Source organism: Chiloscyllium punctatum, chromosome 12, assembly GCF_047496795.1.
Source record: "Chiloscyllium punctatum isolate Juve2018m chromosome 12, sChiPun1.3, whole genome shotgun sequence".
In the NCBI taxonomy this organism is placed as follows: domain Eukaryota; kingdom Metazoa; phylum Chordata; class Chondrichthyes; order Orectolobiformes; family Hemiscylliidae; genus Chiloscyllium; species Chiloscyllium punctatum.
This window is the reverse complement of record NC_092750.1, coordinates 47974144-47997602: the sequence shown is the minus strand read 5'-3', so window position 1 is coordinate 47997602 and position 23459 is coordinate 47974144. Positions and strand designations below refer to the sequence as shown.

The window sequence follows — 23459 nt, the reverse complement described above, 5'->3', positions numbered from 1 at the left end:
CAGCTTGTGTCATGTGTACTGTTGGGGAGAACAATAAGCTGTGCCGAAAGCTTTGTAGTTAGCGGGTCATGATAGCAAGCAGCTTCTGAGGCTGATTTGACACATATTGGAAACTTGGATTGGGCAGCAACACTCAAAATAAACAGCAGCGAGGAGCACATTCATGCCCAAAATGTCTGGAAAAGTTCAACATTGGGGGGTGGGAGCGGGCTGACTAATCGCAGGAATGTTTATGGTTGGCTCAAAAGTAGGTAGGACTCTGTTGTGAGGACAGTACAAAGAACTAATAGGCAAGTGAGTCGGTTGGCAAAAACATAATGGATGTAACATAATGTGGATAAATGTGATGTTATCCACTTTGATTAGAGGATTGGAGGTGCAGAGTACTTTGTAAACTGTAAAGATTGGGAAGTATTGATTCAAAGGGACTTGAGTGTCCTTGTTCATAAGTCACTGAAAGCTTACAAGAAGGTGCAGCAAGCTATTAGTAAGACAAATTGTATGCCAACATTAAGAAGAATTTGAGTATCAGAATACAAGTGTCTTATTTAAATGGAGTAGAACAGTGGTCCTTCGCCTTTCTGAGCATGATCACATATTGAATTTAAGTGCAACTCAGGATCTACCCTGAAGAAAATCCAGAATTATATTTTATTTTTACTGCAATATAAATCTAAGACCAAGTATATTATGTGATTTATTTTGTCCTCTAGTCACTAAGTCTCATTGTCATGCCTGTGAGTGTGTATTATCTGCCAGTGTCTTGAAGTCTGAATTGTAGTTTGAGACGCTACTCCTACCAAATGGGTGTCTGTGAGGGGGGATTTTCGATACTTGGGACTTGATTATCTTCATTTGGGAGAATGCTGTGTCAAAGGAATGTGAAGTCAAAAAAAGCTTCCACTTCAAATGTACAGAATGATGGAAGCAGGTAATTTTCTGTGTTTGAGTACACAAAAATCACTGTCTCTTGATTAGCTCAATATCATTTTGCATAGTAATTATCTCCATATCAACTCATTGATTTGTAACTCAAGTATCTGATAGAATTGGGGATCTAAGCCACTCATATTTACTTGGAAGAATGGATTGGAGTCAAACTTGACAATTTGTTCCACCACATCTAATTCCTGAAATTGGCTGCTAACTTCCTTTGATTTGCACAGAAGTCTTCTGTGTGGAACTAATTTTCTTTGACTTTGGTACTTTTCTCATATTTTCTCCATGCTTGGAAAGTGTTGCAGTGTTTTATTTTTTAAATTGTGATGCCTACAGATGCAGTTTCAAATTGAATGCATTGGCAGTAATGATCAAATGTGCTCAAACTCTTTCTTTCCCTGAAGTTTGGCCTGCTCAGTTTCAATATTATTCGGATAAGAATTTACCTGGTTTTCTCACTCTGTCAACTGGCGCTGTCAAAAATAAAGTTCCTGCTTCCTCACAATATCATAAGATAAAGTTGGTGGTCTGACTGTGACAAACTACATATTTAATCCAAAGGGTTCAATAATGACAAAATATTATGTAACTTTTTCTGTGTTTTTAATGAATTGGGAGTGCAGTTGTAGAGGGTAACCATTTCTTTTTTTGAATTTGAGTTCCAAGTATATGAAATGATATGAGCTAGGTTACAGTTCAAATTCCTGCCAAATTAGTTTGTGTAATCAGAAACACAACATCAGCCTGAACAAAGCATTGTCAACCAGTATAACAGAACCTTCTATCCTGCTCCTTTTGTGCCCACATCGAAGAATTTGGATTCAAGATGGACTGGTCAAGGAGAAAGTGAGGTCAAGAACTGTCTTCAGCCTTGGGTTTCTTTCAAACCTTAATCATTGAATATTAAGTCTAAAATCAATTAAATAGGGTAATCTGAGATACACCAGACTTTAATCTGACTGTGAGAAAGTGAGGACTGCAGATGCTAGAGATCAGATCAAAAAGTATGGTGCAGGAAAAGCACAGCCGGTCAGGCAGCATCCAAAGAGCAGGAGAATCAACGTTTCGAGCATTAGTATTGATGTTAGAAATGTCAACTCCCCTGCTCCTCAGATGCTGCCAGACTGGCTATGCTTTTCCAGCACCACACGTTTTGACCCTAATCTGACTGTGTTAATCGTTTTTTTAAAATATATTTTTATTGGAAAAATAGATTTTTACATATTACAAGTACAAAACAATACAAAAACTCAAGTTAAAAAAAAACCCAACCCACCCTCATGTCCAAATGTATAAACATATATAGAAAAGTATAGAATAGAAAAATCAAAACTGACTATTTAACTTAAAAAAAACAACAACAAACTAATAAATAGTAATAACTCAGCCCAGCCAAACAAAACGCTCATGCTCCCTGGATATTGGACTCGTAAAACACAATCGTTATGGCTATATAAAAGCCCTTGTTAGTGTGGCAGATAGATCTGTGTCCAGGTATTCCAAAAAGGGCTGCCATGTCTTATAAAAATTCTCAGTTTTGCGGTGTACCATATCTGTGAGAAAATCCAAGAGAATATGCTCCATATCAAGCTTCCACCAACCCGACAGGCCCAGGGGTTTTTCGGATATCCAACCTAGCAAGATATTCTTTCTTGCACAGAACATGAGAATATTGAAAAGATTTTCTTATGCACGTCTGCAGGGAACACAGTGGGTAGGCCCAGAAGGAGAGAGAGAGAGTCCTTCTCCATTCTTACGCCCAAAATTCTCTCCATTGCATCCGTCACAGACTCCAGTATGCCTGAAGTCTATCGCAAGACCAGAGACAATGGGTAAGAGTGCCCGTAAACACTTTGCACTTGGGACATGCTGAAGATACCCCGTTTAACAAATGGTCCATAGCCAAGTGGACCCTTTAGAGAATCTTCAATTGTAAAGCATGGGTATTATGGATATCTTCCTTGCATTCTCCCAAATATCCTCCCATGCCTCTGAGGAAACTTCCACACCCAACTCTCTCTCCCACGTCCTTCAGAGTTGATCAAACTTATTTGAGAAAGCACCTCCCAGTCCTTCCCTTTTTTTAAGAATACGTAAAATATTGGCCTTTCTCAGAGATGGTGGGAGACAATCATGACTGTATGAATCATGAAACATGTAAAGTACTGAGAGGACGTGTACCCTTAGCACTTAGCACCCCCCTCTCTATATCGGATTTATAGGAATCAGTCAAAAGTGCAGTTTTTTTTTGAATAAAATCCCTAACTTGAAAAAAAACGAAAGAGTTCTCTATTAGATCATCTGTACTAACTGATTGAAGGACATCATTACGTCTCCCTCAAATAAATCACCCATGCAAGAAACACCCATTGCTGCCCAACTTTTAAATCCTGAATCTATCATCCCCGGTTGAAAACCCGGCATACCGACTAAAGGTGCAAACGAAGAAGTTTTGCCAATATTTCCTTCCCTCTGCCGAATTGCCTCCATGCTTTAACAGTATTGATGACTATTGGGTTACAGCAATATTTCCTAACTGTCTTCATTTTGTCCAAAAACAGCAAACTGGTTAGGGGGCACCTTGCCTGGGAGGCTTCAATATCTTGCCACTTTGAAAAAGGGTCCCCATAAGCCCAATCACTCACGTGGGACAAAAGGGAGCTTAGGGGGTAATTTTTAATGCCTGGAAGGTACACTTCCGCCCCCCCCCCCCCGCCCCCCCCCCCAATCTGAGGCAGTTGCAGTTTAGCTAATTTAATGAGGGGTCACTTACGATGCCAAATACAGGAGCTGAACCAGCCGTTCAGTCTCCTGAATGTTTGCTTATTGAAAATCAGGGGGAGCATCTGTATCGGGTATAGTAAACGGAAGAATATTCATCGTAATATGTGCTATCCAACCCAACCACGAGAACCGGAAGTGCTTCCCATCTTTGAATGTCTTGTTTAATTTTACCTAAATAACTGGAGAAAATTGGTTTTGAACAGCCAGTCCAGAACTGGAGTAATGAATATGCCCAAATACACAAAACTCCTCTGTGACTACCTAATTGGGAATCTGTAGTCGTCCTCAAGACCTAGCTCCTTTGTAAGACTACCCATAGGCATAGCCTCTGATTTCACAAAATTAATCTTGTGTCCCGAAAAAGCGCCAAATGCGCAAATCATTGTATCAGGCTGTGAGGAGGCCACCATAGAGAACCTTTATCCATCTTATAAAGACTTCACCCAAACCAAACCGCTCCAGCATATTAAAAAGGTACAATCACTCAACTCAGTCAAATACCTTCTCTTCATCTAGAAAAATCACCAATCCCTGTACTGACTGTTGTTGACTTGCTTGAATTACATTAAGCAGCCTCCTAATGTTATTCTAGGATCTGTGAACCTTTATGAAGACTGTATGATCCTCTTTAATAATAGAAGGTAACACAGTCTCCAGCCTTAACACAAGAGTCTTAGAGAGGATTTTAAAGTCCACAATTAAGAGTGAGATGGGCTTATACGAAGCACAGTCTTCTGGGTCCTTCACTTATTCTTAAAAAAGGGAAATATTGGCCTCTCTCCGAGATGGTGGGAGACAATCATGACTGTATGAATCATGAAACATATTCAGCATCGGGCCTGACAGTATACGTATAAATTCCTTATAGAATTAACTGGGAAGTCCATCAGGACCAGGTGCCTTTCTACTCTGAAGCTGCCTCACAGCTTCCTGCACTTCTTGTTCTGGTAAAAGGGCATTGAGAAAGGACTCTTGTTTGGGAGTCATGCCCGGGAGCTTCAGATCCTTAAAAAAACAGATTCCATTTTGGCCTTCCCCTCCTTACAATCCTCAGATTGGTATAACTTTGAGTAAAATCTCTGGAATGCTGTATTAATCTTTTTAGAATCACGTGTTAGGTTCCCAGACACTTCCCTAATCACTGTAATGGGCTTGTGGGGCATTCTTTTTTCTGGCGAAGTAACTAAGTATTTGTGTGGCATGTCCCCATGCTCATACAACCTTTGCTTTGCAAAAGCCAGCTCCTTCTTTGCAATCTGCGTGAGCATGGAATTTAATGCAGATCGCAGCGCCGTAATCCTTTGTAGTTTGACTTCGGTGGTGGGCAAGTTATTGGAGGGAATCCTGAGGGGACAGGATGTGCATGTATTTGGAAAGGCAGGGAGTAATTAGGGATAGACAACATGGCTTTGTGCATGGGAAATCATGTCTCACAAACTTGATTGAGTTTTTTGAAGAAGTAACAAAGAGAATTGATGAGGGCAGAGCAGTAGCTGTGATCTGTATGGACTTTAGTAAGGCATTCAACAAGGTTCCCCATGGGAGACTGGTTAGCAAGGTTATCTCATTGAGTACAGGGAGAACTATCTATTTGAATACAGAACTGGCTCAAAGGTAGAAGACAGAGGGCGGTGGTGGAGGCTTGCTTTTCAAACTGGAGGCCTGTGAGCAGTGGAGTGCCACAAGGATCGGTGCTGGGTCCACTACTTCTCGTCATTTATATAAATGATTGATTTGGATGTGAGCATAAGAGGTATAGTTAGTACATTTGCAGATGATACCAAAACCAGAGGTGCAGTGGACAGCAAAGAAATTTACCTTAGATGATAACGGGATCTTGATCAGATGGGCCAATGAGCTGAGAAGTGGCAGATGGAGTTTAATTCAGATAAATGCGAGGTGCTGCATTTTGGTAAAGCAAATCTTAGCAGGACTTATACACTGAATGGTAAGGTCCTATGGAGTGTTGCTGAACAAGAGATCTTGGAGTGCAGGTTCATAGCTCCTTGGGAGTGGAGTCGCAGGTAGATAGGATAGTGAAGTAGGCGTTTGGTATGCTTACCTTTATTGGTCAGAGTATTGAGTACAGGAGTTGGGAGGTCATGTTGCAGCTATACAGGACATTGGTTAGGCTGCTGTTAGAATATTGCGTCAATTCTGGTCTCCTTCCTGTCAGAAGATGTTGTGAAACTTGAAAAGTTCAAAAAAGATTTACAAGCATGTTGCCAGGGTTGAGGATTTGAGCTAAAGGGAGAGGTTTAATAGGCTCGGACTGTTTTCCCTAGAGTGTCGGAGGCTGAGGGGTGACCTTTTTAGAGATTTATAAAATCATGAGGGGGATGGATAGGATAAAGTTAAAAATCACACAACACCAGGTTATAGTCCAATAGGTTTAATTGGAAGCACATGAGCTTTCAGAGTGACGCTTCTTCATCAGGTGGTAGTGGAGGGCTCAATCCTAACACACAGAATTTATAGCAAAAATTTACAGTGTGATGTAACTGAAATTATACATTGAAAAATTGATTGTCTGTTAAGCCTTTCATCTGTTAGAATACAGTGATAGTTTCACTTCTTTCATGTGTAAATCAAAAACCTTTTTTTAAAAAAAGTTGCATTCTCAGATTAGCTGTTAACAATGGTGATAGCTAGACAATATGTTGAAGGTTCTGGATTAGTGGTGCTGGAAGAGCACAGCAGTTCAGGCAGCATCCAAGGAACTTCGAAATCAATGTTTCGGGCAAAAGCCCTTCGAGAGGGCTCCTTGGATGCTGCCTGAACTGCTGTGCTCTTCCAGCACCACTAATCCAGAATCTGGTTTCCAGCATCTGCAGTCATTGTTTTTACCTTGTTTATATGTTGAAGGTGTTGGCCCCCTGTGTTCTCTGTCTATGCCATGATGTTTAGATTGATTCTAATCTTAAAAAGTGAGATAATGGAGTTTTACATGAATTCATGTAGTTTTTGAGCAAAATACAATGTAACCCTGAAAGTACAAATTCACCCCACAAAGTATATGTGTGCATGTGGGTCTTTGTGTGTGTGTGTGTGTGTGTGTGTGTCTGTCTGTCTGTCTGGGTTGGGGGTTGAGTGTGAGAAAGTGTATGTTTGCGTGTGTAGTGAGTGCAGAGTGTTTTACGTCTGTGAGGGGGTGCATGTGTGACTGTGGGAGTGTGTGTGTCTGTAAGGGTGTGTGTGGGTGTCTGTGTGCGCATCTGTGTATATGTGTGTCCGTGTGTATGTTTGTATAGGAGTGTGTGTGTGTGTGTATGTGTAATGTAATGGTAGTCACCTGTAATGTGACATGAACCCAAGGTCCTGGTTGAGGCCCGGCAGGCAGCAACGAAAAGTGGCCGAGCAGAGGCTGATAGCTAAGTTTGGTACCCATAGAGAGGGCCTCAACCGGGACCTTGGGTTCATGTCACATTACAGGTGACCATCATTGCACCATACACACACACACAGATACTCCTACATACATACACACACACACACACACACACACACACACACACACACACACACACACACACAATTTGGAGATACCAGTGTTGGACTGGGGTGCACAAAGTTAAAAATCACACAACACCAGGTTATAGTCCAACAGGTTTAATTGGAAGCACACTAGCTTTCGGAGCGTCGCTCCTTCATCAGGTGGTAGTGAAGGGCTCAATCCTAACACACAGAATTCTGTGTGTTAGGATTGAGCCCTCCATTACCACCTGATGAAGGAGCGACGCTCCGAAAGCTAGCGTGCTTCCAATTAAACCTGTTGGACTATAACCTGGTGTTGTGTGATTTTTAACTTTGTGCACCCCAGTCCAACACCGGCATCTTCAAATCATGGATGGGGCAAATTGACAAAGTGTTTTCCCTATGGACGCGGGAGTCCAGAATTATAGGGCATAGGTTTAGGGTGAGAGGAGAAAGATATAAAAGAGATCTATGGGGCAACTTTTTCACGCAGAGGGTGGTATGTGTATGGAATGAGCTGCCAGAGGAAGTAGTGGAGGCTGGTACAATTGCAACATTTTAAAAGGCATCTGGATGGGTATACGAATAGGAATGGTTCGGAGGAATATGGGTTGGATGCTGGCAGGTGGGACTAGATTAGGTTGTGATAGCTGGTTGGCATGGACGGGTTGGACCGAAGAGTCACAGAAATGGAAACATACCCTATCAGCCGAGCCTAAGTTGATGTCTAGAAATGCCTGAAGTTCCCTGGAGAAATACTCCACAAATGTCTTATCCTTGAGGATAAAGGGCTCCATTCAGCAGTGTCTCAAACCCACTGTAATGTCTGTAACCTTCACCATAAGGTACATTGGAGCATGATTGAGACATGGTAATATTACCAATCGTATAAAATGCCAGCAAATCCAGGGTTACCACAGGGGTCAGAAAAAAATCAATCCTAGTGTGACGTCTGTGCAAATTGGAGAAAAATGTAAAATCCCTGCCTGTAGGGTGGAGACACCTCCCAACGTCCACCAACCCTAACTCCCCACACAGATCCTAACAGTTTAGTTTGTACAGAGGGTATCAGTTGAGAAAAAGAATCAACTGAAAAATTAAGGGGATAAACTTTAAAACACCATATTCTTCCCCATATATCAAGGCTTTAAGAATTACAAAACACCCGTGTGTGTCTTTAACACACTCTAACAACTTAAATGGGAGATTCTTCCTAACCAATATAGCCACTCCCCTACTTCTGGTATTAAGTGATGAAAAATAAACTCAGTCAAAGCCATTCTGATGTAATTTCAGATGCTCCTTGCCATCCAAGTGTGTCTTCTGTAACAAAACAATATCCACCTTCTCCTTTTTAAGACCCAAGACTACTTTCTTCCTCTTAATTGGTGAGTGACTTTCCTTGACATTCCAGGTACACCATTTAATCAAGTCATTAGCCATAACCTTCTGCAATAACATTTTAAATTCCAGACCGGAGGAACCCGAGCCACAAATCGCTCAGCCTTAGTGTCATCTGATCCACCAAATATAAAACCACTTAAGCTAAAACCACTGCATTTAACAAACCTACAAAACTATTAAAAATTAAAAACAACGAAAACCAAAAAACAAACCAACATATAAAGCGCCAACAGGGCTGAGTAGGGGAACTCACCACTTGCCCAGAGAGGGCAACTACCCATCCCAAACTGCCCATAAGTAGGCACCTAACCATCCCAACCACTTTGACTTCTCCCAGCTAGAGCTGCACTGCAAACATAAGCAGAGAAGAGTAAATACACCATAGAATACTAAGATGATTTTTTAAAAAATATTTTTAAAAAAGGAATAAATACCCCACCCATCCTTTGGTATAACCTAACTTAGAAATTGAAAATGTATATCTCAACCGCCACCAAACATAGTTTAAACCAAATTATTATCGACAGAAAAATAAAGCTCCAACTGGACGTCCTCCGTTTCTTTTACAAAACGATAAAGACATACCCAAACAACACTGTTTATACACACTAAAATTGTTCAAATTAGATTAATTTGTCCACAAAGTCTCTTGACTTCTCCAACATGTCAGAGAGCTGTATGGATCCATCTAAGCTACTCGAGGCACCGCCGGATACCTCAGGGAGTACTGAATCCCAAGCTCCCTCAGTCTTCTCTTGACACTGTCGTAAGATTTTCGTTTCTGGATCACCGCTGCTGAGAAGTCCTGAAGGAACGTGATCTTGGAGCCCTCATAAATTAGGGCCGTCGGATCCTTCCCCTGGACTCTGAAAGCCTCCATGACTCTTTCCTTATCCCGGTAATGATGGAACCGCACCAGGAGAGGACAACGATATTGACCCAAACCTGATCTCTGTGCTGCGACCCGGTGAGCCCTCTCCATCTTTAATCCTCTCATACCAGCCTCAAAGTCAAGGAATTCGGCAGCCAATCCTCAACAAATTCCACAGGCCGCTCACCTTTCTTAGCTTCAGGCAGACTAATGATCCAAATGTTTTTCTCCTGCCCCTGTTCTCAAGATCATCCACTTGGTCACACAAATTATAGACCTGCGTCTCCAGAACTGGTATCAGCTTCCACCACTGTGACCCTGTGCTCCACCTCATCCATCCTCTTCTCCAGATCTCCCAGTTGCTGCTCATGCTTCTGCAGCATGAGAGAGATTGGAGTCAGCTTCTCTTCAATCTGTTCCCCCAACATCTTGCGAGATTTTGCGAGCTTATTCACCAGGACCTGGAAAGTAATTGACTCCTGAGAATCCTGCAGCCCGGTCTGCGGATGCTGCTCCTCCATTTATTGGCATCTCTGGATGGCTGGAAACGCATGTAAGTTAACTTTTAGAAGTTTCTTGGGACTCCACAATCTTTCCGGAGTCCCAAGATGTTGTGATGGTCCAGGTTGGGTGGGCTGAAAGATCATCCCACTTGTGCTGCGATGCAGAGCTCTGCAGTGCCATCTTCTTAGATCGGCGCCATCTTGGATCCCCCGTTTTAAAAAACTAGTATCTACAACTACTTCTATATCAGTCCAATCTCAACTCCTCTATAGACAGAACTGGTTCTACAAACTCTGCTCTTTATGTCCAGTAGGGAGCAGCTGCACAACATCATCACAAGTCTGCTCCAAGGTCCTAAAGTCCTTAACACAAGACTGGGTACATACCTTTCTTTTTAAAAAAACTTGATGTATTTAAGTGTACTTTCTGCTAAAATAAATATTTTAGTCATGAGACCAGTTTTCTGCCTGTGCGTAACTTATTTGAAAATAATTCAAAGACACTTAAAAATTACAACAAGCTGTCGACTGGTTTGATTGGTGTGCCCTAGCCAATTTCTGAATAAGTGAAACTCCTTTGACATGAAAACGTTTCTAAAATATGAGCCAAAGGAAGTGTAATTTGTCGAGCTTTGCCAAACCAATGCAACTGATGGAATCTCATTCTTTCAAGTTGTGTGTGGCCCAATTGAATGAACTGAATCTTAAACCAATGTGTGTGAATGGCAAAAACCTGCAATGGACGTAATATTTCTTTCTTAGAGTAGCGACAAGTAATCTTGGTGGGGTTTCTTGCCACAACGTCTAACATGAGCTCTTACCATATCTTAGCAAGTATTCATTATTACTTACATACCCTACCCATTGTGGTGTGCTCCCTATCTGATTCTATCTCCAGCTTGCCACACACTGTTCCCAAAGCAATGCACCCCACTCAGTTAAAATCCATTGACCTGCATCATCAATAGAAGACCCCTGTGTACCCAGCTAAGCAGTGGCATGTCAAGTGCCCTGCTTGGTCAAAGACATTTGTGAAGATGTCAGAGAAGGAGAAGGTGGCACAGTGATTCTCCAGAGTCCTGGGGTCCTAGTCAGAGGATGCAATTTCAGTATCATGTTTTCTCAATGTTGAGCTTTTTCAGCATGCTTGGTATGGTAGAAAGCTGAAGATTATTGGGTGAGTTGGGCTGTTTACAAGATGTTTAACAAGCAATAATTCCCCCTTAAATGGCAAAATGCCAGTGTCTGGTGGACATTCTCCTCACTGTTCACCAAAGGCATAAAAGGTGATGTTAGATGCTGCAAATGTCGAACTAGTCCAGATCTGCCATAAATCTCACCACAGCCCATGTCAATCAGACCAATATGACATTCCACCAATGTCAAGATTTTTGGCACAAGTCACTTAATTTTTAAAACTCTGATTTGGTTTTGTTTGTATTCAGTTGATTACACTGACATTGAGACAGAAATATATACAGAAACAAATATATATATCCCCATGATCTTGGTTTTATAATATGCAGTGGCAGACATGGCATCAGATATACTGTTAAATTACTGTTAAATTACAGGTTTCACACAGTACCACATGATTGAGACACCTGGGTATGTGTTGTTTTTTTCATCAACCTGTTCAGTGATGTTATTACATACTTCTGACGCTGGTGGGACTTGAACCCAGGTCTCCAGGTTCAGAATAGGGAAACATAATAGTAACTCCACCCCTTGTTGTCCTCACTTACAGGAATCTTGAATTGCCATTCAGGACTTGGTTGGAAAATGGAACCTTTTGTTGTCTGTCAAGAGGCTCCTCACTGAGCGTCTTCTGATTTTCCCAACTTCCTCACCAATCCCCAGATTGTTCAGGGACTGGGAAGATACTGCACAAAAGACTGTGTTTTCTCATGACATTTAATAGCAAAGACTGCATGATGAGTGGGAAACTAGAACATAATAGTACTGGGCATTTTGTTTTTAATTTGCTTTGGCACAATTCTGCTTTTTTTCCTTTTGAGAACGATTGACTGAAATAAAATAAACAAATTACCATTGATTAGATTTAATGCCTGATTTATTACTCTAACTTTACTCATGCTTTTCTCCATATGACTTATGAATTTAAATAGTCCACATTGACACACATTCAAGATTATCAGACCCTCCCAGTGCCTCAAATTTATGTGAATAGTATCTTGCACAAGCAGAAATGCCTTGGGTTCGTTGGAACGGTCAGAAAAACCAAACTCCAATGTTTGGTTTTTTTTGTATTCAAAGACTGTACAGAACTGAACTGCTTCCGTGACCATTTTTGAATATAAAGACTTTTTTAATGAATAAAGTATATTTTTGAAATAAAACAATGAGTATTCAGGGACCGAGGCATTGCTACATGTAAAGAGATGGCAGAAGGAATGCCATTATCAGGTGACTATTAATAGATATTGCCTGTCTGATTCCAACATCTATTTAGATTCAGAGTAGAACTTCTAAAGCTGATTATCAATCATTCTTTTTTTTATACCTGTATTATCATGATGCAATCTGCATGAGATTGCCGTTCCTCGGGATATCCAGCCCTTGGTGTTTAACTGAATTATATTTTGTCGATGCAGATGATTCCTGATTGGCAGCATTATTTGTTCCTGAACTGCTGTAGAATTGAAAAGAAAGATATTGGTTACATTTTGAAACAGGGTGAATTCATTCTTATTATCTGAAGGTTGTGGATCAATGTAACTCAATACAGCTGCTAACAGATCCATGGTCAAATGTTCTAACCAAAATGGCTATGCTGTAGATTATACAAAAAAACGGATTGAATAAATCCAGCTTCTTTTTGTAGTATAGTCTGTTAGCCAACGGCTGATTTTTGTTTTGCTTTGGGTGGAGTTTGCATTTCTGCTATTGGTGGAGTTGAATGTAATTTTAAATCTGGTTAGTTTTGAATGTACATGGTTCATTTCCAACCGACAAGTCCAAAACAGAATCACAGCTGAAAGGAAGCTTCGAGCCAAATGCAACGCACGTTCTGTTAAAAGATCTCTGTGCAGCTTTCTTCAGGGGAATACAGGGTGGTAGCATGGAGAACAGTTTATTATTTTTTTTCCCAGTCTGCTCAGGAAGTCCAAGTCCGAAGAGGGACTGAAAAACATTAATTACCCTTTAAACTGTTAACAACGAGGATCAGCTCTTGCCCAAGAACGTGTTGGGGTCTGCCAGCAATTAACCTTTGAACTTGCAACAGATTTGAAATATTAAGCATTTGGGCGCAGAATTCTGCAGTGCAGTCATTAACTAGCTTCTGCGGTGGGAGAGTTCCTAATACTTTTTCTGTGCGTTATGAATGTTGTATTTTAGTCGTGCCTTATCCAGATCCAAGCAAACAGACGCAGCAACTGAATGAAAACTGACACAAAATATCACTTCTCCGTTTCCTTTGTAGTAAGTGTTAGCGGAATGTATCTGGAAAAACGTAACGTTCAGTTCCAATTTTGTGGCTGGCATTCACTGCTAGTCTTGAAGCTACATTTGTGTCAAAATTTCCATTTCCTTGTGTAGGACATCATTGAATATTTTGAAACATTGACAGAAGTAATCTATGAGGATTGTCAAAAATAATCTGCCTACTGTACATGACTGACAGCAAGATAGCAAAACACTATTAAGCTTGAAGAATTGCGTAATAAATTTTCCTTTTGAAGCCAGTTTCGCTCTCGCTTTATTCAGATCATGAATTTTTTGACAGCAGGCAGGAAATTAGGAAACGAGAAGAGAATTCAATTACAGCATTTACTGGCAGTTGGTGAGGTTATAGTAGAGTTTTGTCTGAGTTGTTAGGTTAGAAAGCAACGGTGCAGGGGTTTTTCATCCGGACTCTGCCACGAAAGCCATTGGCCTGACTTCAAGCAGCACAGGGGCATGCCTTGGAGTCTGCCCAGGAAGTGCACTGAAAGGAGAGTTTGTGTAGAATCTGACCTGATTCTTTATAGCTCCCTGCCCTATGCACAGTGCAAGAGTATGAGCTAATGTAACTCTGATGAACAAACCAACAGTTTTCTCAGTCTAGTTTTAGTTTATTAATAATCTTGAACTTTGAAAGAGGATTTTTTTTAAAATGGCTTCTACCTTCATGTGTGGAATGGAAGATCTGCTGTTCAATGGCAGCCGGTTTGTATGGAACTTAACAATCTCAACTTTGAGGAGGTGGTATACTGAAAGGCTGAGGGCTTGTCAGCAAATACTAAGGACATGGTGTGGCTTGCGTGATGTTTACCAGGTAAACTAACACAGCACATTCTCTAATGCAAGGAGATGTGCGTTCAGATTGTTAATAATTTGTTGCCTGTCATTGTTTTTCATTCAAGATAATTTTGTTTCTGTGTAAATATTTTTTTTCAATGTCTTTCTAAAAAATTGCTTTAACATTGCAATCAATTATATGTTTCTATTTGATTGAAACAAGTAGTTTAATCCTTTGGAGATTAAAGGTTAATCGCCATTAAGAGAGAACCAGTCAGTTGGTTCATCAAAGCTTTGCATCAAAATGCTTGCCTGAGGAAATGATAAACACTGAGACGGACCTATTTAAGGGAACAACAGTTATATTCAGGAGATGTTTTAAAATGACAGGCTCCACTCAAATCTTCTGAAGCCTTTAAACTAAAACCTGAACTGTACCATGATGTTTAGGAGAAACAAGAATTTTGTTTTACTTTAGCTACAGATGAACTTAATTGTGAATCGTGTTACATGAGGACCAAAAATGTTAAACAATACCCTGGCTAGAATGCTTTCAATTACAGTTTATGGACTGTGTGCAAGTTGTATCATAATAAATGATTAGAACAATATTCATCAAATAATGTTTCAGAGCCAGGTTGCTGAGATATGTTGTCTGTAAAACACATGCTGTTGGAAATTACTTCAGAAAACTGTTCTTGTTGTAGTGTTTCTAAAATTATATTTTTATATGTTGGGACATTAATACTGAATCATCAATGACTCGTGCATGACACATTCATCTGATTTGTATGACGTTTTGCAACCACTTATGATTTGTTCCATCATTTGTGTCCATGCCCTTCCTTCCTCCCCTGATCAATGTGATTCATTCTGGGGTAAAGTTCAATGGGGACCATCACTTTCTGATGCCACATTCAAGCAACAGAAATTTCACAAAGAACATAGGCAGATCTTTTGAAGGGAATTGTATTCATATCAACCTTAGTTATATCCAATGTCTGCACAGGCACCTTGCAGCATAAATCAGTAGACCCTGATAAGGATCTCAACGCATGAAATCCTTTCACCTTTCACCCTCTTGGACTTCAATTCTCAATGAAGTCAGTTAACTTGATCTTGGGATTTTCTGATTACTGCACGTCAGAATTATACTGGGTGAATTGCTAAATGATTCAGTGAGCTGATCTGTCTGGAATCTGAATCTAGAGTAAGAGTATCATGTGTATCTCCCATTATATGTAAGTGTTGTTATAGGACAGATGGCTGATGAGTTCTATCAAGCAAGCGGTCTGGTGCAACAAAGAACTCTTATTAATTCAAAGCCAACTTCTTCTCAGTGTGTGTTGAAAACATTTCACATTATTTGAAACGTAACAAATTAAAATGTGACTTTTATTCTGGTGTTACCTTGTGTGAGGCCAGTTTTCTGCATACTGATCATAATCTAAAAGATAATCATCACGAATAGAAAGACAAATTGAGAGAGGTAAATGAGAGCATTTGTGGTTTTATTTTCTGAGCCACGTCATGTCTATTTGCATTGAAGGGGTTTTGTATTTTCCTACTCTGTATTAATAATGCAGAATATTTGCCAGTTCCAGATTTATTGACGCTTGAGCTGCAGCCTTGCAATGTTCTTCAGTTCCATGATAAGCAGAAGCAGCGTTGCTTCTATAATATCCTGGATTTGTGGAGTGTGATCATTGCAATTCAGATAATGGAACCTTTGCCAGCTTAACTTGGCCAGACCTGGTGCTACCAAAACGGATGTTGCATGGCTCGGAAAGTCTGCTGACATTCACTGGAGAAGAAAGCAGTGGATTTGTGGGCCCACCTTTTGGGCAATATCACTACAATGTTAGCCAATGTTGACTAGTTAAGAGGCAACAGAAAGGGAAGTGTCAGTGGTAGGAGCATGAATGCTGTCATCCTCAAAGAGAACAACAGGCTCACGCTCCATGGAGTCCTTTGTAACACTGCCTCGCCAATTCTGAAAATCTATTGGCGAACAAATTAGCTGGACTACTGTGACAGCATGGCTTTTCCTTCTGAGCGCTGATATTCCAGCCATGATGGCAGCAGTCGCAATTTGGTGCTCCATTTCTTGAGCTTTTCTACCAGAGAATACCTTCCAGAGATAGGTATAACCGCTGTTGCAGGAGTGCAGCTCCCCTTTTAAAAATGAAAGCAGGTTGCCTTAAGAGGCTTAGGTTACCAATGCAACATCCTGTTATCTAAGCCCACCGTTGAATACACAGGCAGGTTGCCAGTATGGATCAGTGTGGTAAAAACAATGACTGCAGATGCTGAAAACCAAATACTGGATTAGTGGTGCTGGAAGAGCACAGCAGTTCAGGCAGCATCCAATGAGCAGCGAAATCGACGTTTCGGGCAAAAGCCCTTCATCAGGAATAAAGGCAGTGAGCCTGAAGCATGGAGAGATAATCTAGAGGAGGGTGGGGGTGGGGAGAGAGTAGCATAGAGTACAATGGGTGAGTGGGGGAGGAGATGAAGGTGATAGGTCAAGGAGGAGAGGGTGGAGTGGATAGGTGGAAAAGAAGATAGGCAGGTCGGACAAGTCAAGGAGACAGTAACTGAGCTGGAAGCTTGAAACTAGGATGAGGTGGGGGAAGGGGAAATGAGGAAGATGTTGAAGTCCACATTGATGCCCTGGGGTTAAAGTGTTCCGAGGCGGAAGATGAGGCATTCTTCCTCCAGGCATCTGGTGGTGAGGGAGCGGCGGTGAAGGAGGCCCAGGACCTCCATGTCCTCGGCAGAGTGGGAGGGGGAGTTGAAATGTTGGGCCATGGGGCGGTTTGGTTGATTGGTGCGGGTGTCTCGGAGATGTTCCCTAAAGCGCTCTGCTAGGAGGCGCCCAATCTCCCCAATGTAGAGGAGACCACATCGGGAGCAACGGATACAATAAATGATATTGGTGGATGTGCAGGTGAAACTTTGGATGTGGAAGGCTCCTTTAGGGCCTTGGATAGAGGTGAGGGAGGAGGTGTGGGCACAGGTTTTACAGTTCCTGCGGTGGCAGGGGAAAGTGCCAGAATGGGAGGGTGGGTCATAGGGGGGTGTGGACCTGATCAGGTAGTCACGGAGGGAACGGTCTTTGCGGAAGGCGGAAAGGGGTGGGGAGGGAAATATTGCGGAAGGCGGAAAGGGGTGGGGGTATGGATCAGTGTGCCCACTGAAATAATTGAAATTTGCATACCTCCAGAGGGTTTCAGCATTGGCCTCTTCAGAAGCAAAAATAGGCCTAATTGAATCCCTACCTCAAACATTTTACAAAATCTATCATAAATCATGGACTCAATTTATGTATATTATGAACATCCAACCTACAATTACTTAGACCTAGGAACAGGTTCCAACTTGCATACAGATAAAATTCTGAATACTTGGGAATGGGACCCATTCATAACCTGGGAACTCCTGTAATTCACTGCAATGCTTTTATTTAAAAACTACAAACAAATTCAAACTTCTCATTGTGCCTTTCCCTTTTAATGTTGGAAATGGTGCAACCTATTTGTAAATTCTATTTCTATTTTGGAAAAGTATAAATGTAAATTAAGTTATTTGAATTATGCAATTTCTAATCAAATTCAGAATTTGTTCTGGTGATTAATTATCAGAGGCATCAAGTATAATAAATCTGCAATTCATTATCTTAATTTCTGAATTGTTCCAGATCATAAAAAATTAGGAATGGTCAGTGGACCTTATTTCTGCACATCATTTTCTCAAGGGCAACTGGAGATGGGCAATAAACGCTGGCCAGTGTCATTCAAATGCCTTGAATGAATTAAAAATAGTTTTCGCATTAACCTTTATAATATTCTTTGATACTTACTGCGATCATTGGCATTCATTACCTTTTAACTACGTAACATTACACCATGTTTTACAAATGAGTTTTCATCATGTGAACTGATGGGATCATTGATAATATTAATGATTCCTTTCATTGAACACTCCGGAAATAAATATCTAGGATTTGCTATTTCTATTGAGGGGCATTTGAAAGGATATTATATTGTAACAGAGCTTGTCAGCAGTCTTTCTCTCTCCCTTTTATTTATTTATATATACACACACACACACACACACTTTACATCCTTGGCCAACTCAATGAAGTCTGACCCAAGCTGGAAGAACAGCTCCTTATTCTGCAGCCTTCAGGGCACAGCATTCCATTGAAAACTTCAGATTATATGCATTGTCCTTCACTTTCTATCCCCGGCTCAACTCCCTTCTGCCAGCTAACACTGCCCTCTCCAGCACTGTCCCCTTCCAACCTCCACTCCCTTCCCCCAACCAATGCATTTTGGCAGTCTTAATTTTGCTTTCAGCAGAGCTGACTAACAATCTGACGTTAACACCTATCCTGGATATATTCTCCTTCTCTACAGTCATTACAAATCCCTTTATTTTGTGATACCTATGACCTCTAATCTCCTTTGTCCTGTCCTGTCCTCTGTTCAACTTGTTCCTCCACGTTTTCTCAAAGTTATAAAGCCCATTACTCTCTTCAGTTCTGAAGTAACACATTCTGTTTCTCTCCACAGATGCTGCCAGACCCGCTGAATTTCTCCAGTACTCATTTTTGATATTTCCAGCATTCACATTCATATTGTGTTTTTGTTGCAAGAATAATAACTGAATCTGTGTTGTTAATAATTTTGAATATCTTGTATAGGTTATGGGATAAATTAATTTGTGTTTTATTAGTTTGGGTCAGAATTGGTAATGTTTAGGACTACTAAGCTAATTCTCAATTTAATGTTGTTTTTGCATGACTGTATACATCCGGTTTGCTGTTGTTCCTATTAATCCAATTTACACACATGGAACTGATTATCAGGCTGCCTTTGAATATTCTTGCTACCTCAGAGTGAATGCTGAGTGTGGTCAGAGTCTTTGAATGGAATCAACGTGTCACACAAATAAATACAGCCAGTCAAAGTGCGTCACAGATATTTTTTGGCTCACAATTTACGATACTACGTTTATTCAGCTTGGTGAAACATATTCAGTCTCTGTTTATAATCTCAATACATTCAGCTCCATTTGTGCAACAGCTTACATTTGCACTGATGGCATGTAGATTATAGTAAAGACAATGGAACTTTTACTTAACACTGAGTCGCGAACAAATTGCTGCTTTCTCAAAATACCAGTTTTAAACTGTGATTGTTTGCATTTTGATACTTAAATAACTATGTAAAGTAAATGAAGTATTATTTAAATACCCCCATTAAATTCATGACAAAATGTACTCAATATCAGTTTCCATTTACTGTCTTGATTTGTTTTATTTACATCACTATGAGCAATGGTTTCATGCTAATATTTGTGCCTCTTGGTTCATTGCACTAATTAGTGAGTTTTTTTCTGATTGATCTCAATTGTAGACAGTCTTGAGGCTGACAGTTGGAAGTGGTGTTGGTGTTAACATGCACTTAATACATTGTCGTTTGCAGAATTTGGCTGTGTGAGCAGAATCTGGAAGGAATTACTCAATTCAGATGAAGGACAAAATGCTGATCCTTGAGGTGTATGAGTTATTTGAAAAATACAGTTAACACACCAGCTTGTCGAGCCACAAATCCTTATAGTCGTAATCTAAATATTGACAAAAATGCTAAATTCAAGCAATGACAGGACACCGACTCCACTTGCCAACAAGACGCCATTTTACTGAGTGTGGCATCAAAGAGTTTTTGAGCCCTCATAAAATTGAAATCATTGGGAATCAGGAGATTCTCTGCACACAATGTCTGCAGTCATATCCAGAATGAAGGAATATTGTTACGACTGTCGGCAGGCCATCATTTCCCCTCCAGGACATTGTGTAGAAACTCCTCAAGGCAGAGTCCTAAGCCAAACCATTTCAACTTCTTCATCAATGAGCTTCCATTTATCATAAGATCAAATGGAGATGCTCACTGATGTCCATTTCTATTTGGAATTCCATTGATTTTAAAAATAGTCCTTATCCAGATGCATTCTTCCACCAACATCCTGAGAACCTCTTCATTGCATTGTGTTCACTCTATCTGATTCAATCCACTCTTCTCCAGAAAAACAGATCACATCTTTCTCATCTTTAAATGTCAATTTTATCAAGATTTTATTTTGGCCTTCTCAGGGCCCTCAAAGGACAATATGATCACAGCCTTGACAGTCATTTCTTTAAGATCGCTGCTCATGCTTAGCATTTTTTTAATATTTGTAGAATACGGTCTTTGTCATTGTTTGTTTGTCTAGTTTTGATTCATTCACTGCAGTAAATATTTTTCTGGCCAAATGCTTTCCTGGTAACTTAAACTTTATAGCTGTTTTCAGATGTTTGACCATTTTTTTTTAGATTAGATTAGATTCCCTACAGTGCAGACACAGGCCCTTCGGCCCAACTAGTTCATACCGACCCTCTGAAGAGTAACCCACCCTGACCCATTTCCCTCTGACTAATGGACCTAACACTATGGGCAATTTACCATGGCCAAATCACCTGACCTCCACAACTCTGGAATGTGGGAGGAAACCGGAGCACCCGGAGAAAATCCACGTAGACACTGAGAGAATGTGCAAACTCCACACAGACAGTTGTCCGGGGCTGGAATTGAACCTGGGACCCTGGTGCTGTGAGGCGACAGTAATAACCACGGAGCCACCATGCCGCCCTATCTAGACCTCTGCTTTCCCACCATTATTTCTTTCAATCCTCATAACTCTACATTTTCTTTCATTCTGTAAGCTTACCTAGACCAGTCATATATTTTATGAAGCTATAAGCAGAGGTCAGAACCTGGGAATTCTGCAGCAAGCAACTGTCCTAAACCCATCCATATCTAAAAAACACACATTAGCAGTGCTCTCCACTTGCGTAGAGGAATGAAATTCCAAACACAGGTTAAAAACAAGAGTAAGACACGAGGATTAAACAGATTAATTGGTTACGGCTCATCCACCATCATCAAGATTGACTTCCTTCACTATTACCTCATGATGATTGCAATATATGTCCTCTATAAGATCCAGTACAGCAATTTGCTAAGGTTCTTCAGCATCTTTATTTATTTAAGCTCGTGACTTTGACCTCATAGAAGAATAAGGGAAGCAGATGCATGGAAACGCTATCAGCTACAATTTTCTCTCTAATTCTGACTTGAAATCTATTATTGGTCTTTGGTCATCACTGCATCAAATCTTGGAATTCTGTTGCTAACACCACCATGTCTCCTCCTATCAGCAGTTCAAAAAAGTTGCTAACCACCATCTTTCAAAGGCATTTCGGGACAAACAATAAATACAGCCCTTTACACCCATACCGATATCCCAAGATTTCTTTTTGTATGCTATTCATTGGCAGCAATATCAACTCTATTTTCAAAATAGATGATTATGGCTGGTGCTTTTGTGAATTTAAAAATATTTTAGGTTTCTGTTGAAGACCATCATTAATGACATGGATCAACAGCTTCTTGTGTATGGTTATTTCATCCCTAGAGCAATCTGTGCGTGATGTCATGGAGCTAGTCAGATCAATTAAAGATGGATGGTTGCTAAAATGTAGATAACAGTCTCTTAACATAATTAGCTCTGAACTTGGTTGACTCTTAGAAACCCATGTACATAAGATTAACATGCAATTAACAAGAGTTCTACAGCAGCTGAATCTTGAAGACAATTTGTGACATGCCTTCTCCCTGAACTCAAACCCCCAGGTGAGGCCCTAAAACCACAGGACAAAAAACAGCCCTGAATTCAATCATCGTGAACCACAGTCTTCTGCAGTGGTACACTGTATACCTCAATTTCTGGAACAAATATCTGAGGATAATAGAAGAAATTCAAGTTCCAGTTCCAATTTGCCAAGCAAACAAGATGAATTTTGATGCCAGGAAACGCCACCAATCGTTCAACAAAGAAAATTTACAGCCCAGGAACAGGCCCTTCGGCCCTTCAAGCCTGAGCTGACCCAAATCTACTGTCTAAACCTGTCGCCCAATTCCTAAGCATCTGTATCCCTCTGCTCCCCATCTACTCATGCATCTGTCCAGGCGCATCTTAAATGAATCTACCCTGCCTGCCTCTACCACGTCTGCTGGCAACTCATTCCAGATGCTCACCACCCTCTGTGTGAAGTACTTGCCGTACGTGTCCCCCTTAAGCTTTTCACCTTTCATCTTGAAACCTTGACCTCTCGTTATTGAATCCTTCATCCTGGGAAAAAGCTTGTCTTTATCCACCCTGTCTATACCCTTCATGATTTTGTAAACCTCAATCAGGTCCCCCTCAACCTCCTTTTTCCTAATGAAAATAAGCCTAACCTACTCAACCTCTCTTCATAACTAGTACTTTTCATACCAGGCAACATCCTTGTAAACCTTCTCTGCACCCTCTCCAAAGCGTCCACATCCTTTTGGTAATGTGGCGAACAGAACTGTACACAGTATTCTAAATGCGGCCGAACCAATGTCTTGTATAATTTTAACATGACTTGCCAGCTCTTATACTCAATACCCCATCCAATGAAGACAAGCATACTATATGCCTTCTTGACCACTCTATCCACCAGTGCAGCAACCGTCAGGATACAATGGATCTGCACTTCCAGATCTCTCGGCCCATCAACTTTTCCCAAGGCTCTTCCGTTCATTGTATAATTTGCTCTAGAATTAATTTTGCCTAAATGCATCACCTCATTTGTCTGGATTGAAATCCATCTAACTCTTTTCCGCCCAACTCTCCAGTCTATCTATATCCTCCTGTATTCTTTGACAGTCCCTTATGCATTCTGCTACTCCACCAATCTTCATGTCATCTACAAACTTGCTGATCATACCAACAGTGCCCTCTTCCAGATCATTTATGTATATCACAAACAACAGTGGCCCCAACACTGACCCCTGTGGAACACCATTGGTCACCTTTCTCCATTTTGAGAAACTCCCTTCAACTACTACTCTCTGTCTCCTGTTGCTCAACCAGTTCTTTATCCACCTAGCTAGAACACCCTGCACACCATATGACTTCACTTTTTCCATTGGCATACCGTGGGGAACCTTATCAAATACCTTACTAAAGCCCATATAAATGACATCAACAGCCCTTCCTTCATTTATCAACTTGGTCACTTCCTCAAAGAACTCTATTAAGTTGGTAAGGCATGATCTCCCCCGCACAAAACCATGTTGCCTATCATTGATAAGCCCATTCTTTTCTAA

General features: G+C 40.8%; 1 protein-coding gene across 5 annotated transcripts in view; it reads left to right on the top strand.

The window, feature by feature from the left end:
- LOC140483840 (FERM domain-containing protein 4B-like) overlaps positions 1-23459 on the top strand; it is a 371993-nt gene that overhangs the window by 123741 nt on the left and 224793 nt on the right. The window contains exon 1 of one of the 5 annotated variants that reach the window (XM_072582533.1): positions 13812-14254. The exons of 2 other annotated variants lie outside the window; for them this stretch is intronic. In XM_072582533.1, the coding sequence (XP_072438634.1) occupies positions 14093-14254 (162 nt within the window). In that variant the 5' untranslated portion in view covers positions 13812-14092. Of the gene's footprint in view, positions 1-13811; positions 14255-23459 lie in introns of those variants that run through there. 2 more of the 5 variants (XM_072582529.1, XM_072582530.1) reach the window with 2 other exon arrangements.